The sequence below is a fragment of the Oncorhynchus masou genome, chromosome 6 (assembly GCF_036934945.1).
Source record: "Oncorhynchus masou masou isolate Uvic2021 chromosome 6, UVic_Omas_1.1, whole genome shotgun sequence".
NCBI lineage: Eukaryota > Metazoa > Chordata > Actinopteri > Salmoniformes > Salmonidae > Oncorhynchus > Oncorhynchus masou.
This window is the reverse complement of record NC_088217.1, coordinates 12,911,738-12,932,068: the sequence shown is the minus strand read 5'-3', so window position 1 is coordinate 12,932,068 and position 20,331 is coordinate 12,911,738. Positions and strand designations below refer to the sequence as shown.

The following is a 20,331-nucleotide window of genomic DNA, read 5'->3' as shown; positions in this document are numbered from 1 at the left end:
TAAATAGACCTATGATCTTTCTCACTCCTACCCAAACTACTGTAGCCAAGCGAGACTAGCGAGCTAAAAATCACTTGTAGCACAGTCACTGATGTCCCGTATCCATGATACACCAATAAGAATTCCCATTTTAAAGTTCCCTGGTTATAAAATTAATAGTTAATGTCATAATTATCATTTTGAAAGGCTTCCAATCCACATGTGCTCGAGATCTACAGACAAGTGCAGTGTGTTTCCTGACCTCTTAACAAAGCGATTTAGTTTTTCAAAATCCCTCCCCTTTTTTCACCTCCCCATTTTTCCTATTCCAGTTGTAGTTATTAGTTCACATACAGAGCTAATTTTCTATAGCTTCCAGTCCAACTGTCATATACATCTAAAACCATGGCAGGTACCCTAGTGGTTAGAGCGTTGGGACAGTAACAGTAAAGGTTGCTAAATCAAATCCCCACGCGGATAAGTTGAAAATCTTCCTTTCTGCCCCTGAACAAGGCAGTTAACCCACTGTTCCTAGGCTGTCATTGTAAATAAGAATTTGTTCTCAACTGACTTGCCTAGTTGAATTTAAAAAAAATGTTACCTCTCACCTCTCCAAATTAGACCCATTAGAATTGCAATTATTTATTTAACTGATTTTACATGAATATTTCCTGTGATAGGACAAGTGTTCAATATTTCACCGTCCATATGAGCTACAGATCTACAGATACGTGTGGTGGGTTCCTTAACCTCTCTTGTAAAAGGTACACCTTTTATTTTTTTCAAAATTCCTCCCCTTTGATTTTCTAAAATAATGTCTCCTATTACAGTTGTGGATATTCATTTTATTTAACATTTATTTAACTAGGCAAGTCAGTTAAAAACAAATTATTATTTACAATGACGGCCTAGAAACAGTGGGTTAACCGCTTGTGGGTTAACTGCCTTAACAGATCAAATTTTCTATACTTTCCCATCCAAATTAAAAGCCGGATGTGGAGGCCCTGGGCACATGGTCTGCGGTTTGTGAGGCCGGTTGGACGTACTGCCAAATTCTCTAAAATGAACATCCCGCATCCTCACACAAAACATATAGTGCTGGTCTATGATGTGCTTCTCTCTATATTAACAATTTAGGCGATGGTGGATGGCATGCTCTGAGGCTAGGAAACACTGTTACAACCAACAAATCCACTATAATTGAGAATTTCAATAAGCATTTCTCTACGGTTGGCCATGCTTTCCACCTGGCTACCCCGGTAAACTGCCCGGCAGCCTCCACAGCAACCCACCCAAGCCCCCACCATTTCTCCTTCACCCATATCCAGATAGCTGATGTTCTGAAAGAGCTGCAAAATCTGGACCCCTACAAATCAGCCTTGGCTAGACAATCTGGACCCTCTCTTTCTAAAATTATTTGCAGAAATTGCTGCAACCCCTATTACTAGCCTGTTCAACCTCTCTTTCGTATCATCTGAGATTCCCAAAGATTAGAAAGCTGCCGCGGTCATCCCCCTCTTCAAAGGGGGAGACACTCTAGACCCAAACTGCTACAGACCTATATCTATCCTACCCTGCCTTTCTAAGGTCTTCGAAAGCCAAGTTAACAAACAGATTACTGACCATTTTGAATCATGTCGTACCTTCTCCGCTATGCAATCTGGTTTCCGAGCTGGTCATGGGTGCCACTGCGACCTATACACTCGTTGGCTGGCCCTCGCTTCATACTCATCGCCAAACCCACTGGCTACAGGTTATCTACATGTCTCTGCTAGGTAAAGCCCCGCCCTAAAATCTTACTGGTCACCCCCAAAGCCAATTCCTCCTTTGGTCGCCTTTCCTTCCAGTTCTCTGCACTGACTGGAACGAACTGCAAAAATCACTGAAGCTGGAGATTCCCATCTCCCTCACTAGCTTTAAGAACCAGCTGTCAGAGCAGCTCACAGATCACTGCATCTGTTCATAGCCCATCTGTATTCAGCCCATCTATCTACCTCATCCCCATACTGTATTTATTCATTTTGCTCCTTTTGCACCACAGTATCTCTACTTGCACATCCATCTTTTGCACATCTACCATTCCAGTGTTTAAAATTGCCCTTTTGCAATGATTTAGATGCACTATTGTAAAGTGGCTGTTCCACTGGATGTCAGAAGGTGAATTCACCAATTTGTAAGTCGCTCTGGATAAGAGCGTCTGCTAAATGACTTAAATGTAATGTAATGTGATTACTTCGCCACCATGGCTTATTTATTGCCTTAACTCCCTTATTTGACCTAATTTGCACTCACTGTATATAGACTTTGTTTTCTTTTTTTCTACTGTATTATTGACTGTATGTTTTGTTCATCCCATGTGTAACTGTGTTGTTGAATGTGTCAAACTGCTATGCTTTATCTTGGCCAGGTCACAGTTGCAAATGAGAACTTGTTCTCAACTAGCTTATCTGGTTAAATAAAGGTGAAATAAATAAATAAAATTAAAAACATGTAAAAAATATATATCATTTCCCCAAGTGGTGAAATAAACTCTGTCCTGCAGACATAGGCCATGTCTATTAGTTTTCATGTGAGGATGGCTTACCCAGTGCCCTCCCAAACCCTGAACAAATGTTTAGTCTATTTTGGAGGCCTGCCAGCCCTTCACCGGCACCCTGGGGTGATTCAGGAGAAGACAATGAAGCTTGTTTTCTTTATTGTTCTACACAAGTATCATCAACACCTCCAGTTGTGTCAGGTTACATACGGACTGCTGCTGGTCCACTGTCCATCAGTTCAACCTCGGCTTATAAAACAATGGAGTTTTGACGTTTAACATTGTAGTACTGAATAATTCAGATAGGTGTTTATTGTATTATAACGCATTAAAACATAAATTGACCTTGCAACAAGCCCTCCTATACAGCAGATGGCAGTGTTGACATAACACAAACCCGAGGCCCGATACCATTGCTTTAAAAACCACACAAGAAGAAGCCGGACGGCCATTATTGTGTGGCGACGAAGGGGAAGCTGTTACGGGTGGTCAGAAGAACTTACTGGAGGACATCAAAAAGCACTGCAGATTTTTTGTTGTTGTTGGAAACCTTAATGTTGAAGGTAGGAGTACAATGCTGATTATAATAAACTACACCGTGTTCGTTAGTGACTAGCTACAGCCAGCTACCGTTATCTCACGGTCCCTAAGCTGACCAAGCTAGCCAACATGGCGTCCCGTCGCAGAACCATCGTTAGCCCCGTGTTAGCATCTTCTTGGATAGTAGTGGGCCATGATATGTAGCTAGCTAGGCCTACGCCCGCCGTCATTCATTCTAGCGCTGTAAAGTAATGCTAGCTAACGTTAAGTCGAGCTAGGGTAGTTAACGCGGAACTAGTTAACATTACTACTTTAGCTAATGAGTTAGCGAAACCTGCTTTGGTTTCAGTGATTTCATTAAGTCTCGTTATTAGATACAGTATCGTTGGATCGCTAACGTTTTATAAAGTTTGCTGTGGTTATCCAGCATCAGCCAGACAGGGCATGACGACGAGCTTGCTGTAGCCTCCCGCCAACAGAGAGCAATAGTAATGGCGTCTTTTTGTAAGCGCTAACTCCGCCATGGCTCGTTCGTTGAAAGCTAAGTGGGTTTTGGATGGTTTTTGGATAAACACAGGCTTAATAAAATGTCTTACGATTTTATCATGAATATAATGTTATCATTTAACGTTGTGAATTTTGATGAGCTGAGCGGCCCAAATATATCACGATGTTTTCCGTATTGTATGTTTTTGAATCAGTTTTATAATTTGCTTTGAGTTGTGCATGACCGTAGGGGGGCAACCAATTATTTATTTTTATTATATATATATATATATATATACACACACACACACACACACACACACTAGATGGATGACGGGGAGTTGTTAGGAAGCCACCGCGCATCCATCTTGGCGCTCTACCACCGTTGCAAAACATATTTTGTAAGCTTTAGAAATGTATATTCTAATGTCCCATTTTTGTTTGCCACGTTTTATTCTATTGGACCGCATTAATGCATACTTTTAAATGTGACCTAAACATGAAACATTTCCTTCGAGTAAATATTTTTTGATGGTACTAATGTAACTGTCCCCACTAAAACAACATACTTTTGTCCTTTACACATTTTAAATAAAATACTGTACACTTCCATGCATTACTACGGGCGGCTGCTTTTCTAAAGAGTGCCATTATGGATCAGCAATCCAGGATTTATATAAATCATTGGTAGCAACACATACTTTACATTCTAAGCAATTTCATGGTGGCTTTCTCCATTCTGATTCTTTGTACTTTTCAATCAAACTTCAACCAAAAGTTTATAATTTCCACACTGCCATATAGGGCTACATGATATTGGCAAAAAGGTCTAGGCTTTCTCTTTAAACAAATATTGCTTTTTGGCTTGCAGTTTAGATCAAAACACTTGGGTGTACTGTTGTATTCATGGAAATAGAATGATTATTCTCATTTTACATATACTTGTGGGCACTTTGAATGCAATGTTTTCCATGACAATGAATTAGAAAGCCAGGGTGGTTTTGATGATAGAATTAGGAACAGAATACTAAAAGGATGTCTATGGAGTCGTTATTGTGACAGGGTAGGAACAAAAGTGTTGGTCAGTATTTCCCATGGGAGTGGGACCCTATAATCTTTGGCTACATTAAATGTTTTCTCTTACTTCATGTAGCTAACATTTATGCTTTGCCTATACCCCTCTGATTTAGAAGTTACTGTTTCACAAACATGCTGATTTAGGATTACACAATAACTGGTATCGGGCTGTCTTAGCTAGCTATGTTAGCATTAGCGGCAAACACAATTTATTTTAGCCACAACTTGCAAAGAAAAAATAAACTAGCAGTTTGCAGACAGTAAGATACACTATTCGTTTGTGTAATTATATTACGCTTGTGGATTTATATTACGAAGCAAAGTGGAATGTAGTTTCATTGTCATCAACATATTGATGCATCTTCTTCATTGACCATGCAGACTGAAGAGTGAATGTCGGCAAATTATCTTGTTGTCGAGCAACAACTGCGCTCCTTGAGTGACGGGGCGAGACTTGGTGAGCGAAGAAGAGAGATGACTCGAGGATAAGAGCGTCTGCTAAATGACTTAAATGTAAATGAGTGGCGTAAACTATAAACGGAGTGGCTTATCACATTTAACAAACCAAACATTGAAATACCGCTATAGAAGTTAAAGTAAAAAATGCAAACCGGTCTGTTCATCAATACCGGTGTATATGGTAAAAAAATGCCTGGCCCTATTTTGATGCATATATGTAATAAACGTCATGGTAACAGAATGATTCTCATAGAACAAAATGTAGATCTCCTAAGCCTGTTTTAACCTCTGACCTTATTTTTGGCGTTTATGCCAAAACAACATTCATTTCGCCCATAGGAATGCCTGACTGAACCAGAGGTAACTAATTTCGGGTTTTAAGGACTACAAGCTGGCGAGCTCCAATAGCTGCTTTTAGAAATGCTGGTGTATTTACACACTAAGGTTGGCCTGCAAAAAATGAGCAGTCCACGGGATGCCAGAGGTTAAATACAATTACATTTCAACTTGGTCCCCCAAGTTATTCCTTTTATTTTGACATGAGGTAAGCAGAGTGGAAGTGGGCCACATTTGAGTCTGTTGAATAATACATTCCTTTACCTATTTTGTCTAACCCCCCTCCCCTTTAAAAGGACCGACCACAGGCAGAATAAGTTTTAAATGTTATGTATTTTTGCAACGCCAAGTGTGTAATTGCACCAGCGTTTTTTGCCAGCAGCAATTTGCCAATGTAAATGGTTTACCATTTTGTTAGCTAGCTAGCAAGCAATGATGTCATATGACACTAAGGATGGTTGAAGTTTAGAAATTAATTTGCCTGCTAACAAACGTTATTTATCTAGCTAGAAGGCATATGCATTAAGCCAGATGGCTACGCCTAGAGGAAGGTATATTCACTGTCTGCCGTTACACATCGTATGTGTGTACTTTCACTCTGACCTGTAAGTATATTGGCAAATTGTAACTAATAATACCACCCAATGTCTGTGTAATAAACAGTAGCAGTAAAGAAGGACAAGTAGATGTAAATGAGGTGGCCTACATGAAAGCAATACAGGGAATTATTTGGCTGAAATATAAACCAGTTGTTCTGGAGGAATAAGAGTACAGGTGTGACCTAGGGTTGCTAGGACTGAAAGATGCTAACAGCCCAATCATGACTTGCCAACACACACATTGCATACAAAATGTGTACAAGCCCTAGTTTTTAGCCCTTTTAACAATGCCAGAAAACACTTTACAGTAACCTTTCCTACCTGTGTCAAACCCCCAATCTGGTGGAAACTCCCTCCAGTCTAGGCCTACGCTTTTAAATCCCTGTAGGGAATTTGTTATTGTTGATGCTATGGCCTAGCTATAACATATTGCCTGTTATGAATCTTAATAAAACATTTGTAGACGGTGACATTTCATACCTAAGAACAAAAAAACGGACTACAGACGGCCTTGTCTGCCTAAACATCTCTGTAAAGGAATTGGCTGTTTTGATTTACAGCCTGTTGTCATTGTATTTCAAATGGATGAATGTCTCTCAGCGGATATACAGAACTTACACTTAATTATCCGAATAATCATTCTGAAAGACTGGCAACTTCTTTGCATTCAAAGAAGACTAACCTAAAATATGATTCACCCTTCATTTATTCAACAGTTTATCATCAGAGCTTCTCAAAGTAACAGTTGTGATCATAATAATAACCAAACGCAGCAAAGAGGGCATTGAATGACTGTCATGTCCTAATTTTGTTGAATTTCGTAGGAATTTGTTTTTTCTTCCTTAGAGTGCAACCTAGGCGTAACTATTTGGGGCTCTGCTGTGCTGAATCATTTCATCCATGGGATTTCTCTTCTCTTTTTCTTTACCACGCTGACATTTTTAGGACCTTGGAAACAACTTTTGAACACACGCGCAAAAAAAAAGGAAATTGAACAGTACCCCAAAAAAAATTACGCCAAAGAAAAGAATCGCTAAGCTTGGGATCTAGCCGAGTAGCGCCATGTCTCACAGAAGAAGCCGCAGTGGATCGCCGTCTGGCCCTGTTCGCTCATGCACCAACAGCCAAAATCCCCGCGATATGGAGAGGAGGATTTTTGTGGGGAATTTACCGACATCACTGATGGACAGGAAGGACATGGAGGAACTGTTCAGTCCCTACGGGAAGATTCATGGTTAGTACTTAGGCTACCTACTAGGAAGGAATACACATTTCATCCTCAATTTTTGAGCATCATTCGTCTTATTGAATTTAAGGAGTCATTTAAAAAATTTTTTTTTTATGTAACTCTTATCTAGCCTAATTTACATGTATTGTTTTTGGCTACAATGCAGTAGCCTAATATTAAACTTGCCCAGGATTAAGCTGTGATCAATTCAATTCAAATGTAGAATCACAACATTTTGGGATAAAGTTTTGTAACTTTTAACCAAATTCTGAACATTGTACACTTTTATATTTCATTGCATAACTTTTTTATAATATCACTTAAACTACCCTTAGAGAGTAAATCATAGTTTTAAACCTGGCCCTTGTTTATTTTTATATGAAATCAAAACAACAAAAATGTTCCTTTTTCCAGCCTTGTCCATGTTCCAAGGGTACGGATTTGTGCAGTTTGAACGTGTTGAGGATGCAGAGGCTGCAAAGGCGGGACAAAATGGTCGCCCTTATAAAGGTTATAAAATAGGTAAGAGTTCACTGTATTAGATGTGACTGAAGGGGAGCAATTTTGTCATGGTGTTCCTGTCACTGTAATGCCGAGAATACGCTGTACGATATTAGAATGATTAACTCATCCCAGATCATTTGATAAGATCAGAGTGAAATCTTAAGGCCGGCGGCGAGGACAATGTCTTAACTGCTCCTACGTGCTCCCAACAACACTAGGACCCTTGGATGTTTTTCCTGCCATTGCTCGTGCAGTGTGACATGTAATGTGTTCAAATTCCCCCCCAAAATACTCCACAAGCCCATAGAAATGCATGATGAGCGGATGACCTGGTCAGCTACGAAGACTCGCACAGTAAGAGCCAACAGCCTACCAAGTTCTCCAATTTAATGCTTTTCTGTTTTTCCAGCACTGTCAATATTTGCTATAATAAGGGGTTTTCCCATTTCTTTGAAATCACATAGCATATATCAGTTTAATATTACAGTCATCTCAGTTAACCCATAGCTGAAGTCTTGCGAAATTGGTCAGATGCTTGATTTGTATATTCTGGGTCCGTATGTGCTTCAGCGAAGAGATTGTAACTGTAACGATGAGCTCCACCCTCTTCGCAAGTCTATGGGCCAAATGCCCCATCCCCTTATGAAATGTTAAAGATGCTAACACCTACAAAATCATGATTTGACCAAGGCACCAGAACTAATGCCTGTTTGATATGTCATGCATCCCGTTGTATCATGATAAATCTACAGTAGCATTGATGTTTACGTAGTCTCTCCACAAGAGATTAAACGTAGTTAAACTGTAGGCCTATTGTGCGGTGTGGTGTCTTCCACCACATAGTATGTATCCTCTCCTGAAAGTGTTAGGTCAAGATTTAATCGCTGTAATAACATTCAATGGCTTATTTTTAGATATTAGGATTTTAAATTGCTCAATGTATTCCCAGCAGAATCCCCAGACAACGATTTAGCAGCTTTACTTAAGTTATAAAACTGTAGTATTGTGAATAACTATGAATGTTTAGCAAGTGGGGCAATATACAATGTAATGAAAAAATAATAATTAGTCTGCTCCATCCTTTGCGCTTTAGCCAAGAACAGTTTTGTTGTATACATTACATTTTAGCTCCGCATTTGCAATGACATTTAAACAAAATAAATGATTTAAAACTTGAAATTGTTACAATGTCTTTTGACTCCCGAAGGATACACTTAATTGTCTTTGAACAGTTGGAAGAAATATTGCGAATTTGAACAGACTTCAGAACGCAAACACAAGTGGAAGATTAACGTGTTTGGCTTTGTGTCATCAGTGTAGTGTTAATGTTCTCGTTGACATAAGTTAGATTTTCCCTTGACCGCTTCATCTCAACTTGATTTTATTTTAGTAGCTGAGTCAAAGCATCCCAGATGATTCTCTCGTTCTCAACTAAAATGGAAAGCATCCTCTCTTCAAAAAATACCCATCAAACCTTTCATGCAATGTAACAAGGGAAGCCATGTAAAGACAACTTGGAACCTGGAACATTTTCGCCCTCTCGTCCAATTAGATTTATTTTTTTTTTTTTAACAATCAATTTGGATTTTCATGCTTGGAAATCTGGAACTCAATTTATGGATCGGGAAAGTGAGCGGCGGGGTTACATTTCATGGCACTTAAAACCTTTCGCTTCATTGAGTTAATATCTGTAAATGTCATGTTGAACGTTTTTGATTGGTTTATTTTCAGCTATAAATATGGCAGCGGAGCGACAACGACAGAATAAAGCTCAATCCCGGCCGAGCCCTCCAAGAAGGTAAAGTAACGCTAATGGGTTATGAAGAAGTACCAACGTTTCAGCTGCTCTGGTAAAATATGTTTCTCATGTCATTTGCCCCGAAGCACATTGACAAAAACAGCTCGTTAAGTTTCTCAGCGTTGTATTCAGTTAGCGGTAACATATTTCACGTCACACACACACACAAAGAAAATCATGAAATAAAACAACATTCTGAATTTAGTTCTGTGTCCTTTGTCTTCTAAAGATGTCTGTTTTCACAATTTCCCTGTTCTGATTAGGCCATATTTAACTAGACAAAACAATAAAAACGGCGTCCCGTTCATTTAATAATAATTTTAAACTCTTCAGCATAAAATATCGCCGGTACGTGCGGCGCCATCTTGCTTCACCGGACGGTTGAACAAATGCTACGCCATGCCTCACCCTTGTGATCGGCTCGGCTACGTTGGCAGCAGAATGGCAATAAAGTAAACTTAAATATTGATTATTGTTTGCGACGGGAAACAATCGGTCTCAATACTTTGACAACCTGAATTATGTTTTGAGCACAAAGATTTTGGCTTTTTAAAACTCTGCTTAAAAATGGCCAACAGATACATGTCTTTCTAGACTATTACTGCCGCCAACCACCATGTAATTTCGCCGTGGGACGATTCTGGCAACGCCTGGGGAGACTGATTTAGATGTCATGTCTGCTTCTGCCTAGTTAATCAATGTTCATAATTGGAAAATGGTTGACTTTGATGCGCAATATCGACATTGACAATATCAAAATATTTCTGTGATCAGTTGTATTCTGTTTTTAGTACAAGTCTTTTATTTTCAATCTAGTTAGCCCGTTTTCAAAAACATTTGAAAGTAGGTGCCAGTTGTCAGCTAACAAATCTGTATAGACAATAAAGAATTTTAATGTGTGGTAATTATTTTGTCTCAAGTGTTTCCTGTTGTGTTTTGCGTACGATGATTTCATTTCCGATTTGCTTGGTAGGAACTCTTGAGATTGCTTGATACTCGAGTATTAATGCATTTCTATAAATTTTATTTTTTTACCTCCGAAAACAGGACCTTTAATCGAAAACACTTTTTAATATGGAGCATGTGTACGTTTTAATGTGATATATCACTTCTCAATATCGACCAAACCCGATGTCAGGTATTTAAAAAAAAATATTTAAGGTTTTCATTGCGTTAAATATTATTTTGAACTCCCTGGAAGTTTTCACAAAGACTTATGTTAATGGGAAGGACAATTTCAGTGGAAAGACGTTTCTGCTGTGACTTGGAATTGTTAGCATTTGAACATCACCGGCCATCAGGTCATTGTGATAAATGTTAGGTGGGGGGGTTCACATTTTTTCCCCCGTCGTGGAATCACACTTGCTCCAATGTCAAGGGGAAATTATGCGTTAATTCGTGGAGTCCTTGAGAGGAGCACCTTCACTGCTTTATTGTGTGCATTCTAAATAATTAACAAATTTAATTTGATTCTAATGTTAACATTAAAACCAAACTTATGTTAAAGTAACCCAATCCAACATTTTTCACTAAGGCTTTGTTTGTTCTTCCAGGGATCCATATGGAGGTTATGGAGAAGGCAGGGAGCCCCGTCCTCGCTCTCGCTCTCCTATGCACGGGCGCGACTCTCGTGCGCACCGGGGCAGCCGAGAGCACTCACGAGAGCCTGGCCGTGAGCCTCGGCACCCTCGTGACCATCACGAACCACGAGACCCCAACTTTGACCGCTACCGCACATCCGAGGGCAGGGAAAAGGATCTCAGGGGTGAACCACGCGGAGACCCTCGTGGTGAACCTCGCGGAGACCCTAGAGACCCCACATTCAGGTGACCGGTCTGGCAAAGAACCACCCTGAAGGAACATTCTCTGCCCTATTCCAAACAACTTTTAACCAACGATTGGTCACTTGTGTATTACAGAGAGGAGGGTTATGATCGATATTACCGTGGTGGCGCAGATGAGCACCACCGCAAGAAGGAGGACCCGTACAGGGATCCATGGAACGGCCGACGAGAACCTGAAGGTAAAGGTAGTAATGCAATACTCTTAAACGCGTACAAACGGCCTCAGTTTTTGCTCAGTACTAAGTGTTCCATCTTGACTGCTGACTGGCACACTTTTATGGCATTAAAGGGATAGTTTGCAATTTGGGCAATTTAAGCCCGTTTTCTAACTTACCCGGAGTCAGATGAACTGATGCATACCACTTGTGTCTGCATGCAGATCGAAGTAAGTTGAATGTAGTTTCTGGAGTGATTGCTAACAATCACTGGAAGTCAATGGGATCAGATAGCTGATTTCATCATCTCGCTCCATAAGTGGTATCCATGAGTTCACCTGACTGGGTAAGTAGAAAACTGCTTTTCTCCTAAAGCCTCAAACTTTCTTTTTAACAGCAGACAATTGAAATGAAATAAATACTAGATACTTTCTGATTGAACTATACCTTTAACTTGTAAACAAATTGAACTGTCAGTGGTAAAAGAATGTAAAGACCGGTCTTTTTCAGATGACCGTGTGCGGGTAGAGGAGCGGCGGCGTAACGAGCTCTACCGTCAGTACTATGAGGAGGTCCAGAGACAGTATGACCGGGAGCGTCCAGTTGACTGCTCGGTCATTGTTGTCAACAAGGCACAAAAGTAAGTCCATGATTAAATCCTCCATATTACCACACAGATTAAATGTGAATTGAGTCTGTATTTGATGCCAATTTTTAATGTGGTTGTCTATCTGACACCAGCCCCTTTGACAAATTAGTTATGTACCCCTGGCATACAGCCTAATTGTCACACAAGACCATCCATAGTAATCTTCTTCGCAAATTGATTGTAGCCTTCTTATTGTAAACATGAGAGGATAAGCATGTGGCGTGTTTCCTGTAGCATCCACTTTGTCCTTGCAGTAGGGAGTATGCGGAAACAGTGGGGCGGAAGGTGCGTGACCTGGGTATGGTGGTGGACCTCATCTTCCTCAACACGGAGGTGTCCCTGACCCAGGCGCTGGAGGACGTGGGCCGGGCGCGCACCCCTTTCGCCATAATCATCACTCAGCAGCACCAGGTGCACCGCTCCTGCACAGTCAACATCCTCTTCGGCACACCCCAAGGTAAGACTTCTGGGTTCTGCTGCCGGGACTGACTGGAATCAGTGCAGCGTCTTAATCCTGCTTTTGGGGTGTAATGACAGGTGGACATTTTTTGTTCAGTGGTCAACTTGAGCTTTTGAAGGGGTGTAAAATGTACTTGTTTAAGATGTGTTCTTCTTGACACTTGTTCAAACTTATGTACCTACCTGATTTCCGAGTGTTGAGGCAGTAATTAAGTTAAAGCCGAAACCAAGGGGTTGTTTTTTCTAATGTGTCGTAGGTAAGTGTTCTTTTGAAAGAACAGGGGCAACAGTATGGTTGTTTTGGTCTTTTGTCCTATCTATCTATGTGTGTGTGTGTGTGTGTGTATGTGTGTATGTGTGTATGTGTGTATGTGTGTATGTGTGTATGTGTGTATGTGTGTATGTGTGTATGTGTGTATGTGTGTATGTGTATGTGTGTATATACACATGTGTGTATGTACACACATACACACATACACATACACACGTACACATGTATACACACACACACACACCTTGTGAAATTGCCTGTAATCACAAAGACGTTACAAGCTGCTTTTATCATCTGAATCAATTGACCTTTTGTCAAATCCCACACAGTTACTGTGATGTCCAATAAACTTTTGCCGTGAAGGACAATTGAGCAAAAGGAGGAAGCCTGTCAAAATGCTCATGCAGACAACCACTTGCTGATCAGACTCATGTTTGTTACCATGGGCTGTTATTAGTCACTTCACAGGAAGGTAAAATAGCTAGCGATGAATGACTCGTACTCTTAAAAACGTGCCCAGATGTAACTTGAAAGAAATGTGGACGATTTCAGTACCCCAATTGCGCCAATGAAGTATTTAATAACCAAGAGCCCAAAATTCTTTGACAGTATTAACATGAAGTCCATGCAAACTCTGAGCGAAGGCTGATCTAACAATTACTTTACACTTCGTAGTAGTCTCAGCCCTGCCATGTCTTAGGCCTGTATCCTACATTTTAAATTACTCATTTATTTTCTTTGCCTTCAAAAAAAAAATGTAAACTCCTAGAGCATCGCAACATGCCCATGGAGGATGCCATGGTCCTGGTGGGCCACAACTATGACTCCTTCAAGGTGGAACATCGTGAGAAGGAGCGTGAGGAGATCGCTCAGAAGGCTGCCAAGATGGCTGACGACGTGCTGATGAGGGAGCATGAGAGGGAGGGCCACCCGGTCACCCTGCTTCCTGCCATCACTCTGCTGTCTGAGGGCAGGTCAGTCATTCTGCTAACACTCCTTATTTCAATACTGTATATTATACTGTCTTAACAGCCTGTTCTCTTTCCATTTCACTTTAATCCGTCTTGTGTTCTCCCACTGGTCTCCCTTCATCTCTCCTGTAGACTGTCTCATTGCTTATCATTGTGCTGATGTTACACATGACAATGCTCTTTGTAAATTCCCACCCAAACCGGTATGAGGAGAGGGGCTCGGAATGGTGCAGTTGGGATTGTGTGTCACAGTGGGCTTTGTAGCTGTTCATGTGTCTGACATGAAGTGTGTCTTCTGTCTTCGACGGCCTAGGTTCCTGACTCCAGAGGAGCTGGATAGTCTTATAGAATATTTGAGGGTCAAGAGGGAGCGCATCGTAAGAGCCGACCCACTTGCAGGTAAGGCTTTCTCAACTTTGCCCTCAAGTTGGGCTTGAAAGAGGTCCCCTAAACCAATGCTGGGTTTTGCCCCATTTTCTGTAGTTGACAGAATTTAACTCATAACAGAAGAACACTGACTGTTTTCTTCCTCTGCAGCAGCGCATCCCCCGGCGACCGCAGCCACCCACGAGCCTACTCTCCAGGCCCAGACGATGCCCCCTGCAGTCCATCCCGGTCACGCACCACCCCCACACAGTGCCCACTCCACCCACATGAGCATGCCGCCGGCCCCCAACGCCACCTCCAACAACCAGCAGGAGCTGCAGGCTAAGATCCTCAGCCTGTTCAACAGTGGTGCCGGGGCATCGGCCTCCGCTGCCAGCCCCGCCATGGTCCCCCAGTCTTACGGCTCCACCATGGGCATCCAGTCCACAGGCCTCCCCATGTCCTCAGCCTCTCCTGTCCCCAAAATGGCCACCACACCTTCCCAAGTCCCCAACATGATGGGTGCCCGGCCCCCCATGCGCCCGGGCCCGGTGCCCCTCGGTATCCACCAAGGCTATGGGTCGCCCACAGGCCGCATGGCTGCCCCTCAGGGGGGGCAGAGACCTCCTGTCTCAGGGGGAGCGGGCATCAACTTCGACAACCCCAGCGTCCAGAAAGCCCTGGACACGCTCATTCAAAGCGGACCCTCTCTCAACCACTTGGTAAATGCTGGGAATTCGGCATCCCCCAGACCAAGTCATGGCATGGGCCAGGGCATGGGCCAGGGCATGGGTCAGGGCATGGGCCAGGGCATGGGTCAGGGCATGGGCCAGGGCATGGGCCAAGGCATGGGTCAGCCTCCGCCCATGGCAATGTACCCTCGCCATTACTGATGATTCCCCTCATAATGTGACCACACCCAACCCCCGAGTCTGCAAAGCAGCTTTTGTTAAATTAATTTACCACAGTTGAAATGTGTAGATGTAGACTGATATTTTCTGTTTTTTGTGTGTTTTTTTGTGCATTTGTAAATGCTTTTAGAGGACCCTTTTTTTACCCTAGGTATTGTAATGACAGACCTCGGTTATTTGGTAAGACTATTTGAAAGTCAGACATTTTCGGTTGTAACCAGTCTCCATTTTCTGGTTAGTGTGATTTGTTGTAAAAAGTTAATTGCATGTCCGAAGATATTCAGGATTGTGCTGAACTTGTTGTTCTCTGCTCACCACAATGTTTGATGGCTAGATCTGGTTACGGTGTGGGCCAGTTCTACACAGCAAAACTTTTATACAACTTCCTGTGTGATTGTACTAGCAGTGATCCTGAAATAAACAATTTTTGAATGTGACATTGTGTGGTTATTGCGTTACCCCTTGAGTAGTTTCAAACATCAAGGCCGGGATTCAATCAGATCGCGTGTTGTATGCTTTATACCGCTTTTTAAAGGCAATTTCCGAGTGAGCTGACATGCAGCGCGAATGGAATCTCTGAATGCGGGAACGTTCCCTTTTAAAACCCGAGATCGAATTGAAACCCGGCCAAAGATCATTATTCCAATGACTCAAACAAGGCTGTAATAAAATGATATTGGTTTATTGCATTTTGTGCTGACAAATCTATAAAATGGAACAGGTATCGCCAGAAGCTATAGAGAACTTTTTTCTTAATATACCATGAAACACAATAGAGAATAGTTTTTATTTAAAATATTTAACACTGACACAAAATTAACACTGACACTAACTTTTGGGCTTATGCACAGAACTCCCCTTACCCAAGACCCCCCCACACCACACCCACAGAACTGGAAACACAGGAACTACTGCGCCAGCAGAATACTTGTACAGTACCAAGGAAGAGGTCTTAAGGTTTTGAGAGGGAAAAACAGGTTCACTTTGTGATTTAAATTGTATGTGTATATATTCTTTATCTACATCCATTCCTTTTCCAAACATTTATGCAAAGTTTCTTGCACAACAGGAATTGACGACAAACCAAAAATATCTTTTAATGCTTTTCTGTTGATCTGAATTGGTGGAATTGTTTTGTAATTTGCTTCAAAGGGACATTCATGCTAATATTGACACCATAGCAGAAGCTTATGGGTCAGAAAGCCAGAGGAATGCTGGTCATGGCTCATTGGATGGGGCGGCAGGGTAGCCTAGTGGTTAGAGCGTTGGCCTAGTAACCGGAAGGTTGCATGTTCAAATCCCGAGCTGACAAGGTACAAATCTGTCGTTCTGCCCCCGAACAGGCAGTTAACCCAATGTTCCTAGGCTGTCATTGAAAATAAGAATTTGTTCTTAACTGACTTGCCTAGTAAAATAAAGGTAAAATATTTTTTTTTTTTGAATTTGGACAAATACAAGTGTTTGTTTTGACAAAATCTGAAAATATTTTGTTTATGAAATCATGGTGAATTTCATTTTTGGGGGGGAGGGGAGGGGGGTAGCTGCCAATTTCTGAAACACCTCGGGAATCAAGGCGATTTGTCATCTAATCTGAGTTTACATTTAATTCAGTGGTACATAATTTCACAAGTGTTAACTGAAATATACTTTGGAAATCTGTTTATCTGCAGATATATATCATATATATGAAACAATTGATATAAGATGTGGAGGGACCTCTTCAACAAAGTGAATAAAAATAGAATCCTGGTACTGATATATTCATTTATCTTAGATGCAAACAACTGTTATCCATTCAGTCTAAAGAAAGGGCTCGATCTAACTAAAACAATATGAACAGAACACAGTATACCACAAACACTTCAATATATTCAGTACTACACCTTGTTCAGGATAATGTGCATGCATTGAGTTACACAACAGACCTGGAGTGGGGCTCTGCTTGCACAGCATGTACACAATAATCACCAATTTGAAGTGTATAAACACGTTTGGTTCGGGATAAATAGGTGACAGACTGAGGTTGTGGCGGGATCACAGTTCAGTCTTGTTGACTAAAACCACGGTTATGGTGAGGCACTACACTCCCAATTTGTGTTTTTTGTGTCCCGTGTGTCCCCTCGAAAGGACAACCTCTTTAACACAGGAGCAGATATATTTTGGAGCCCTTAATATCCATTCGAGGATGGAGAATCATTCACAATGATCACCAGCCTACTCGTCTCATGCTACAATTGTGCAGGCGAACGGTCGGATTTAGGAGTGGTTTGTGTATCTGCCCTAGATGAGATAGCTATTTGGTGCTCCCGAGTTACCATTAAGCCGTCCAAGCAGAGCCAGTACCAGAAGTGGAAGCGCTTGTTTTATATTCTTTGAGTCAATATTCAGAATTATACTGAAATCACATACGTATACATACAGGGCTGGGTGAGCGGAGATCGGGGGGGTTTACAAATCTCCAGGGATTCTCAATAGGAAGGAAATAAAATTAACAGGTAGGATATAATTGCAGTGAAAAACTGCAGAGTGATGGCGAAATCTGATCTATGTATCCCGCTCTGTCTTTCTCACAGATGTATGCCAACTGGCTGCAGTACTCACGTATACCACAGGAGGACGCTATGAATCAGTGCTTAAACTGGGCAAGTTTGTTTCTATCAAACACTGATTAGGCCCTCAAACCTTGAATCACAATAAGTGTTTCTCTGTCGATAACTTTACAGTCCTTTAGACCTGGTTCTAGACATTCTGATGAGCAGAACGCCAACTTGTCAGTTGTTAATGTGTTGTAATGAAAAGCGATTATCCAAATAAAAACAATATTGCACATCATTTTACAAAACGCTAAGACTTTGTCCACAGTGATAAAACAGTGTACAACAAAGGACAACATCGTTGGCTACAGTGTCTTTGACTGCAGCGTTATATACAAAGCAAAATGATCTCTATGGCCCATCCATTCAACTAATAAGTTATCATATTACGTTAACCAACAGTTATTTATCAAGATTGAAATATGACAAGTAATAATATTGGGAACTCAAACTTTTTTCCAAAATATTTTTTTTCTATGTTTAACTAGCAACGTAACCATGAGGAAATCATTCTCAGGGTCTCTACCAAAGGGAGCCCTAGCGTTGCTACAGGACGTGCCCCTTCCAAACAACCTGCCTTGTTCATGTAAGTCATCACACCATAAAGCACTGAAACAAATATTCCCACATAAGACCATGCAAACAGTAATTATAAAACACATTGGCAATTTCCCATTAATGCTTTTATAACCAATCTTGTCATTGAACAACCCCATGTCATGATTAGACAGTGAAAAAACACACCAATCTCTTTCATAATTTCTTTAAACAATAAAAGTAAATTTACCAACATTTCTGAAAGTTGATATATAGCATTTTGGCATTAAACTCTTCAATTAAAGGCTCAGGCAATGTTCTGGTAACATCCCCCAAATAGCCACATATTTTGAAAGTTGATATGAGTGTCTATTAATCAAATTGTGTAATAATAGGAGAGAATCATACATCATATAAAGTAAGGGAAAGAGTTATAATAATGTTTTGTCCATTTGTAAAAACTAGATCAGTGGCCAGATCAGTGGCCAGATTAGTGGCCAGATCAGTGGCCAGATCAGCGGCCAGATCAGCGGCCAGTTCAGCGGCCAGTTCAGTGGCCAGAGTATTTTCTAGCAAGAGATATGATGTAACTGATAGAGAAGTTTTGTTCCATTGCAGTTAACATTTCAGTCAGTGCAATGAAAATGTAAAACAAGTAACTTTACTTTACTTAACTTGAAGTGCTAACAACACTTTCTTGCACTACTGTTGTCAATTCAACTCGATAAAACATTCAAACCTGCAGTCTGGGCTCAGAGTTCATCTAGAATAAATGTAAATAGAAGGTGATGGGATAATCGAGTGCCATTCCATTTGTAAAGAGGGGGGGGGGGCTGCCCCTGGACTCTCCAAAAACATTGCACCCCAATGGGCTAAGTATTGCCACTAATTATTGTATAGTATCTTCAGGAGAGTTCTCCTCCAAAGCGGACAATGACTCCTGTCCAGAAAGACTCTCGGGCCAATAGTTAATAGGTAAAGCTGGGTCCTGTCTTGGAGGAGACAAGCCACCAGCACTGATATGTATTTCTATATATGCCTACCTCTCTTTCTGATATCTTTTGTATATATGTTCCTTTAGACATGTTAATTTACAGTTCAAATAAATCGAATAATACTAGCAGCATTCACAACATCTGAGTCTGACTTTCAAACGTCACTTTAAACATAAATACTGTGTTCAATATCTATATAAACTAGTTTCATCAATTGTTTTATTCTCTCTATTGTATATATATATATATTTATATTAATAGTTCTAATACAAGTGCAAGTGACCAAAAACAGTTTCTTTCACAACAGAAAATGAAAACACGATGATAGCTGTCCTTGGTCAGTGTGTCATTATATTAATAAATCTACACAAAATATATGGTAAAAAAACAAACATGAATATGTGAGACCAAATTTCAGGTATTGCACATTCCTTTCAAAATGCACTTTATAAGGTTTTTATTCTAATTTGCTAATAATCCATTCATTGTCAGGACATCAATATTGGCTCACATCTGTGCCAATTCTGTGGATACAAAATCACATATTTGGATTCTACTGCAAAGACGGGGTGATTTTCATAGCTGTGGAACCCTTTCCATTAAATTACAGTACATCTATTACTAGTTAGTTGCACGCTAACGCATCAACCTAATGTACAATTTGTACTCTGTAATTTAATCAATATTATACTTTCATAGATCTATTTTTCATTTAAAAATATGTTTTATATGGCACATGGAACATCTAAATTTGGCAAAACAACAAAATATTTTTTTGAGCAATAATTTTAATTATATCTGTATTATATAAATATGTTTCACTTTTGTCTATAAACAAACAACTTTTTGTTTTCTAGATGGAAAAATAACATTTTTAAATCACTTGTTGAACAGTGGCGGACAGTGCAGTGCAATACTCATCAAGGATACAGCAACAGTTACCATAGTGATAGGAGCCTAAGTCATCCAAAAGCAGTTTGGAGCCGACCCTTTGAGAGAAGGAACATTTTCTCCACTAGAAGCTTTTTAGTAAGTCA

The 20,331-nt window shown here is 40.7% G+C and overlaps 1 protein-coding gene across 4 annotated transcripts; it reads left to right on the top strand.

Moving 5' to 3' along the window:
• Positions 1-2,950: 2,950 nt before the first annotated feature.
• Positions 2,951-15,605, top strand: ncoa5 (nuclear receptor coactivator 5). 4 transcript variants are annotated; one of them, XM_064967563.1, is made up of 11 exons: positions 2,951-3,078; positions 6,958-7,246; positions 7,655-7,762; positions 9,476-9,542; positions 11,096-11,368; positions 11,462-11,565; positions 12,052-12,181; positions 12,445-12,647; positions 13,690-13,894; positions 14,205-14,290; positions 14,429-15,605. In XM_064967563.1, the coding sequence occupies exons 2-11, from the start codon at positions 7,075-7,077 to the stop codon at positions 15,148-15,150; spliced, it is 2,070 nt and encodes a 689-aa protein (XP_064823635.1). In that variant the 5' UTR covers positions 2,951-3,078; positions 6,958-7,074; the 3' UTR covers positions 15,151-15,605. The 4 variants fall into 4 exon arrangements, with proteins under 4 accessions (XP_064823635.1, XP_064823634.1, XP_064823636.1 ...); XM_064967562.1 differs by having other exon boundaries at positions 11,462-11,571; XM_064967564.1 differs by lacking the exons at positions 6,958-7,246; positions 7,655-7,762 and having other exon boundaries at positions 11,462-11,571.
• Positions 15,606-20,331: the final 4,726 nt, after the last annotated feature.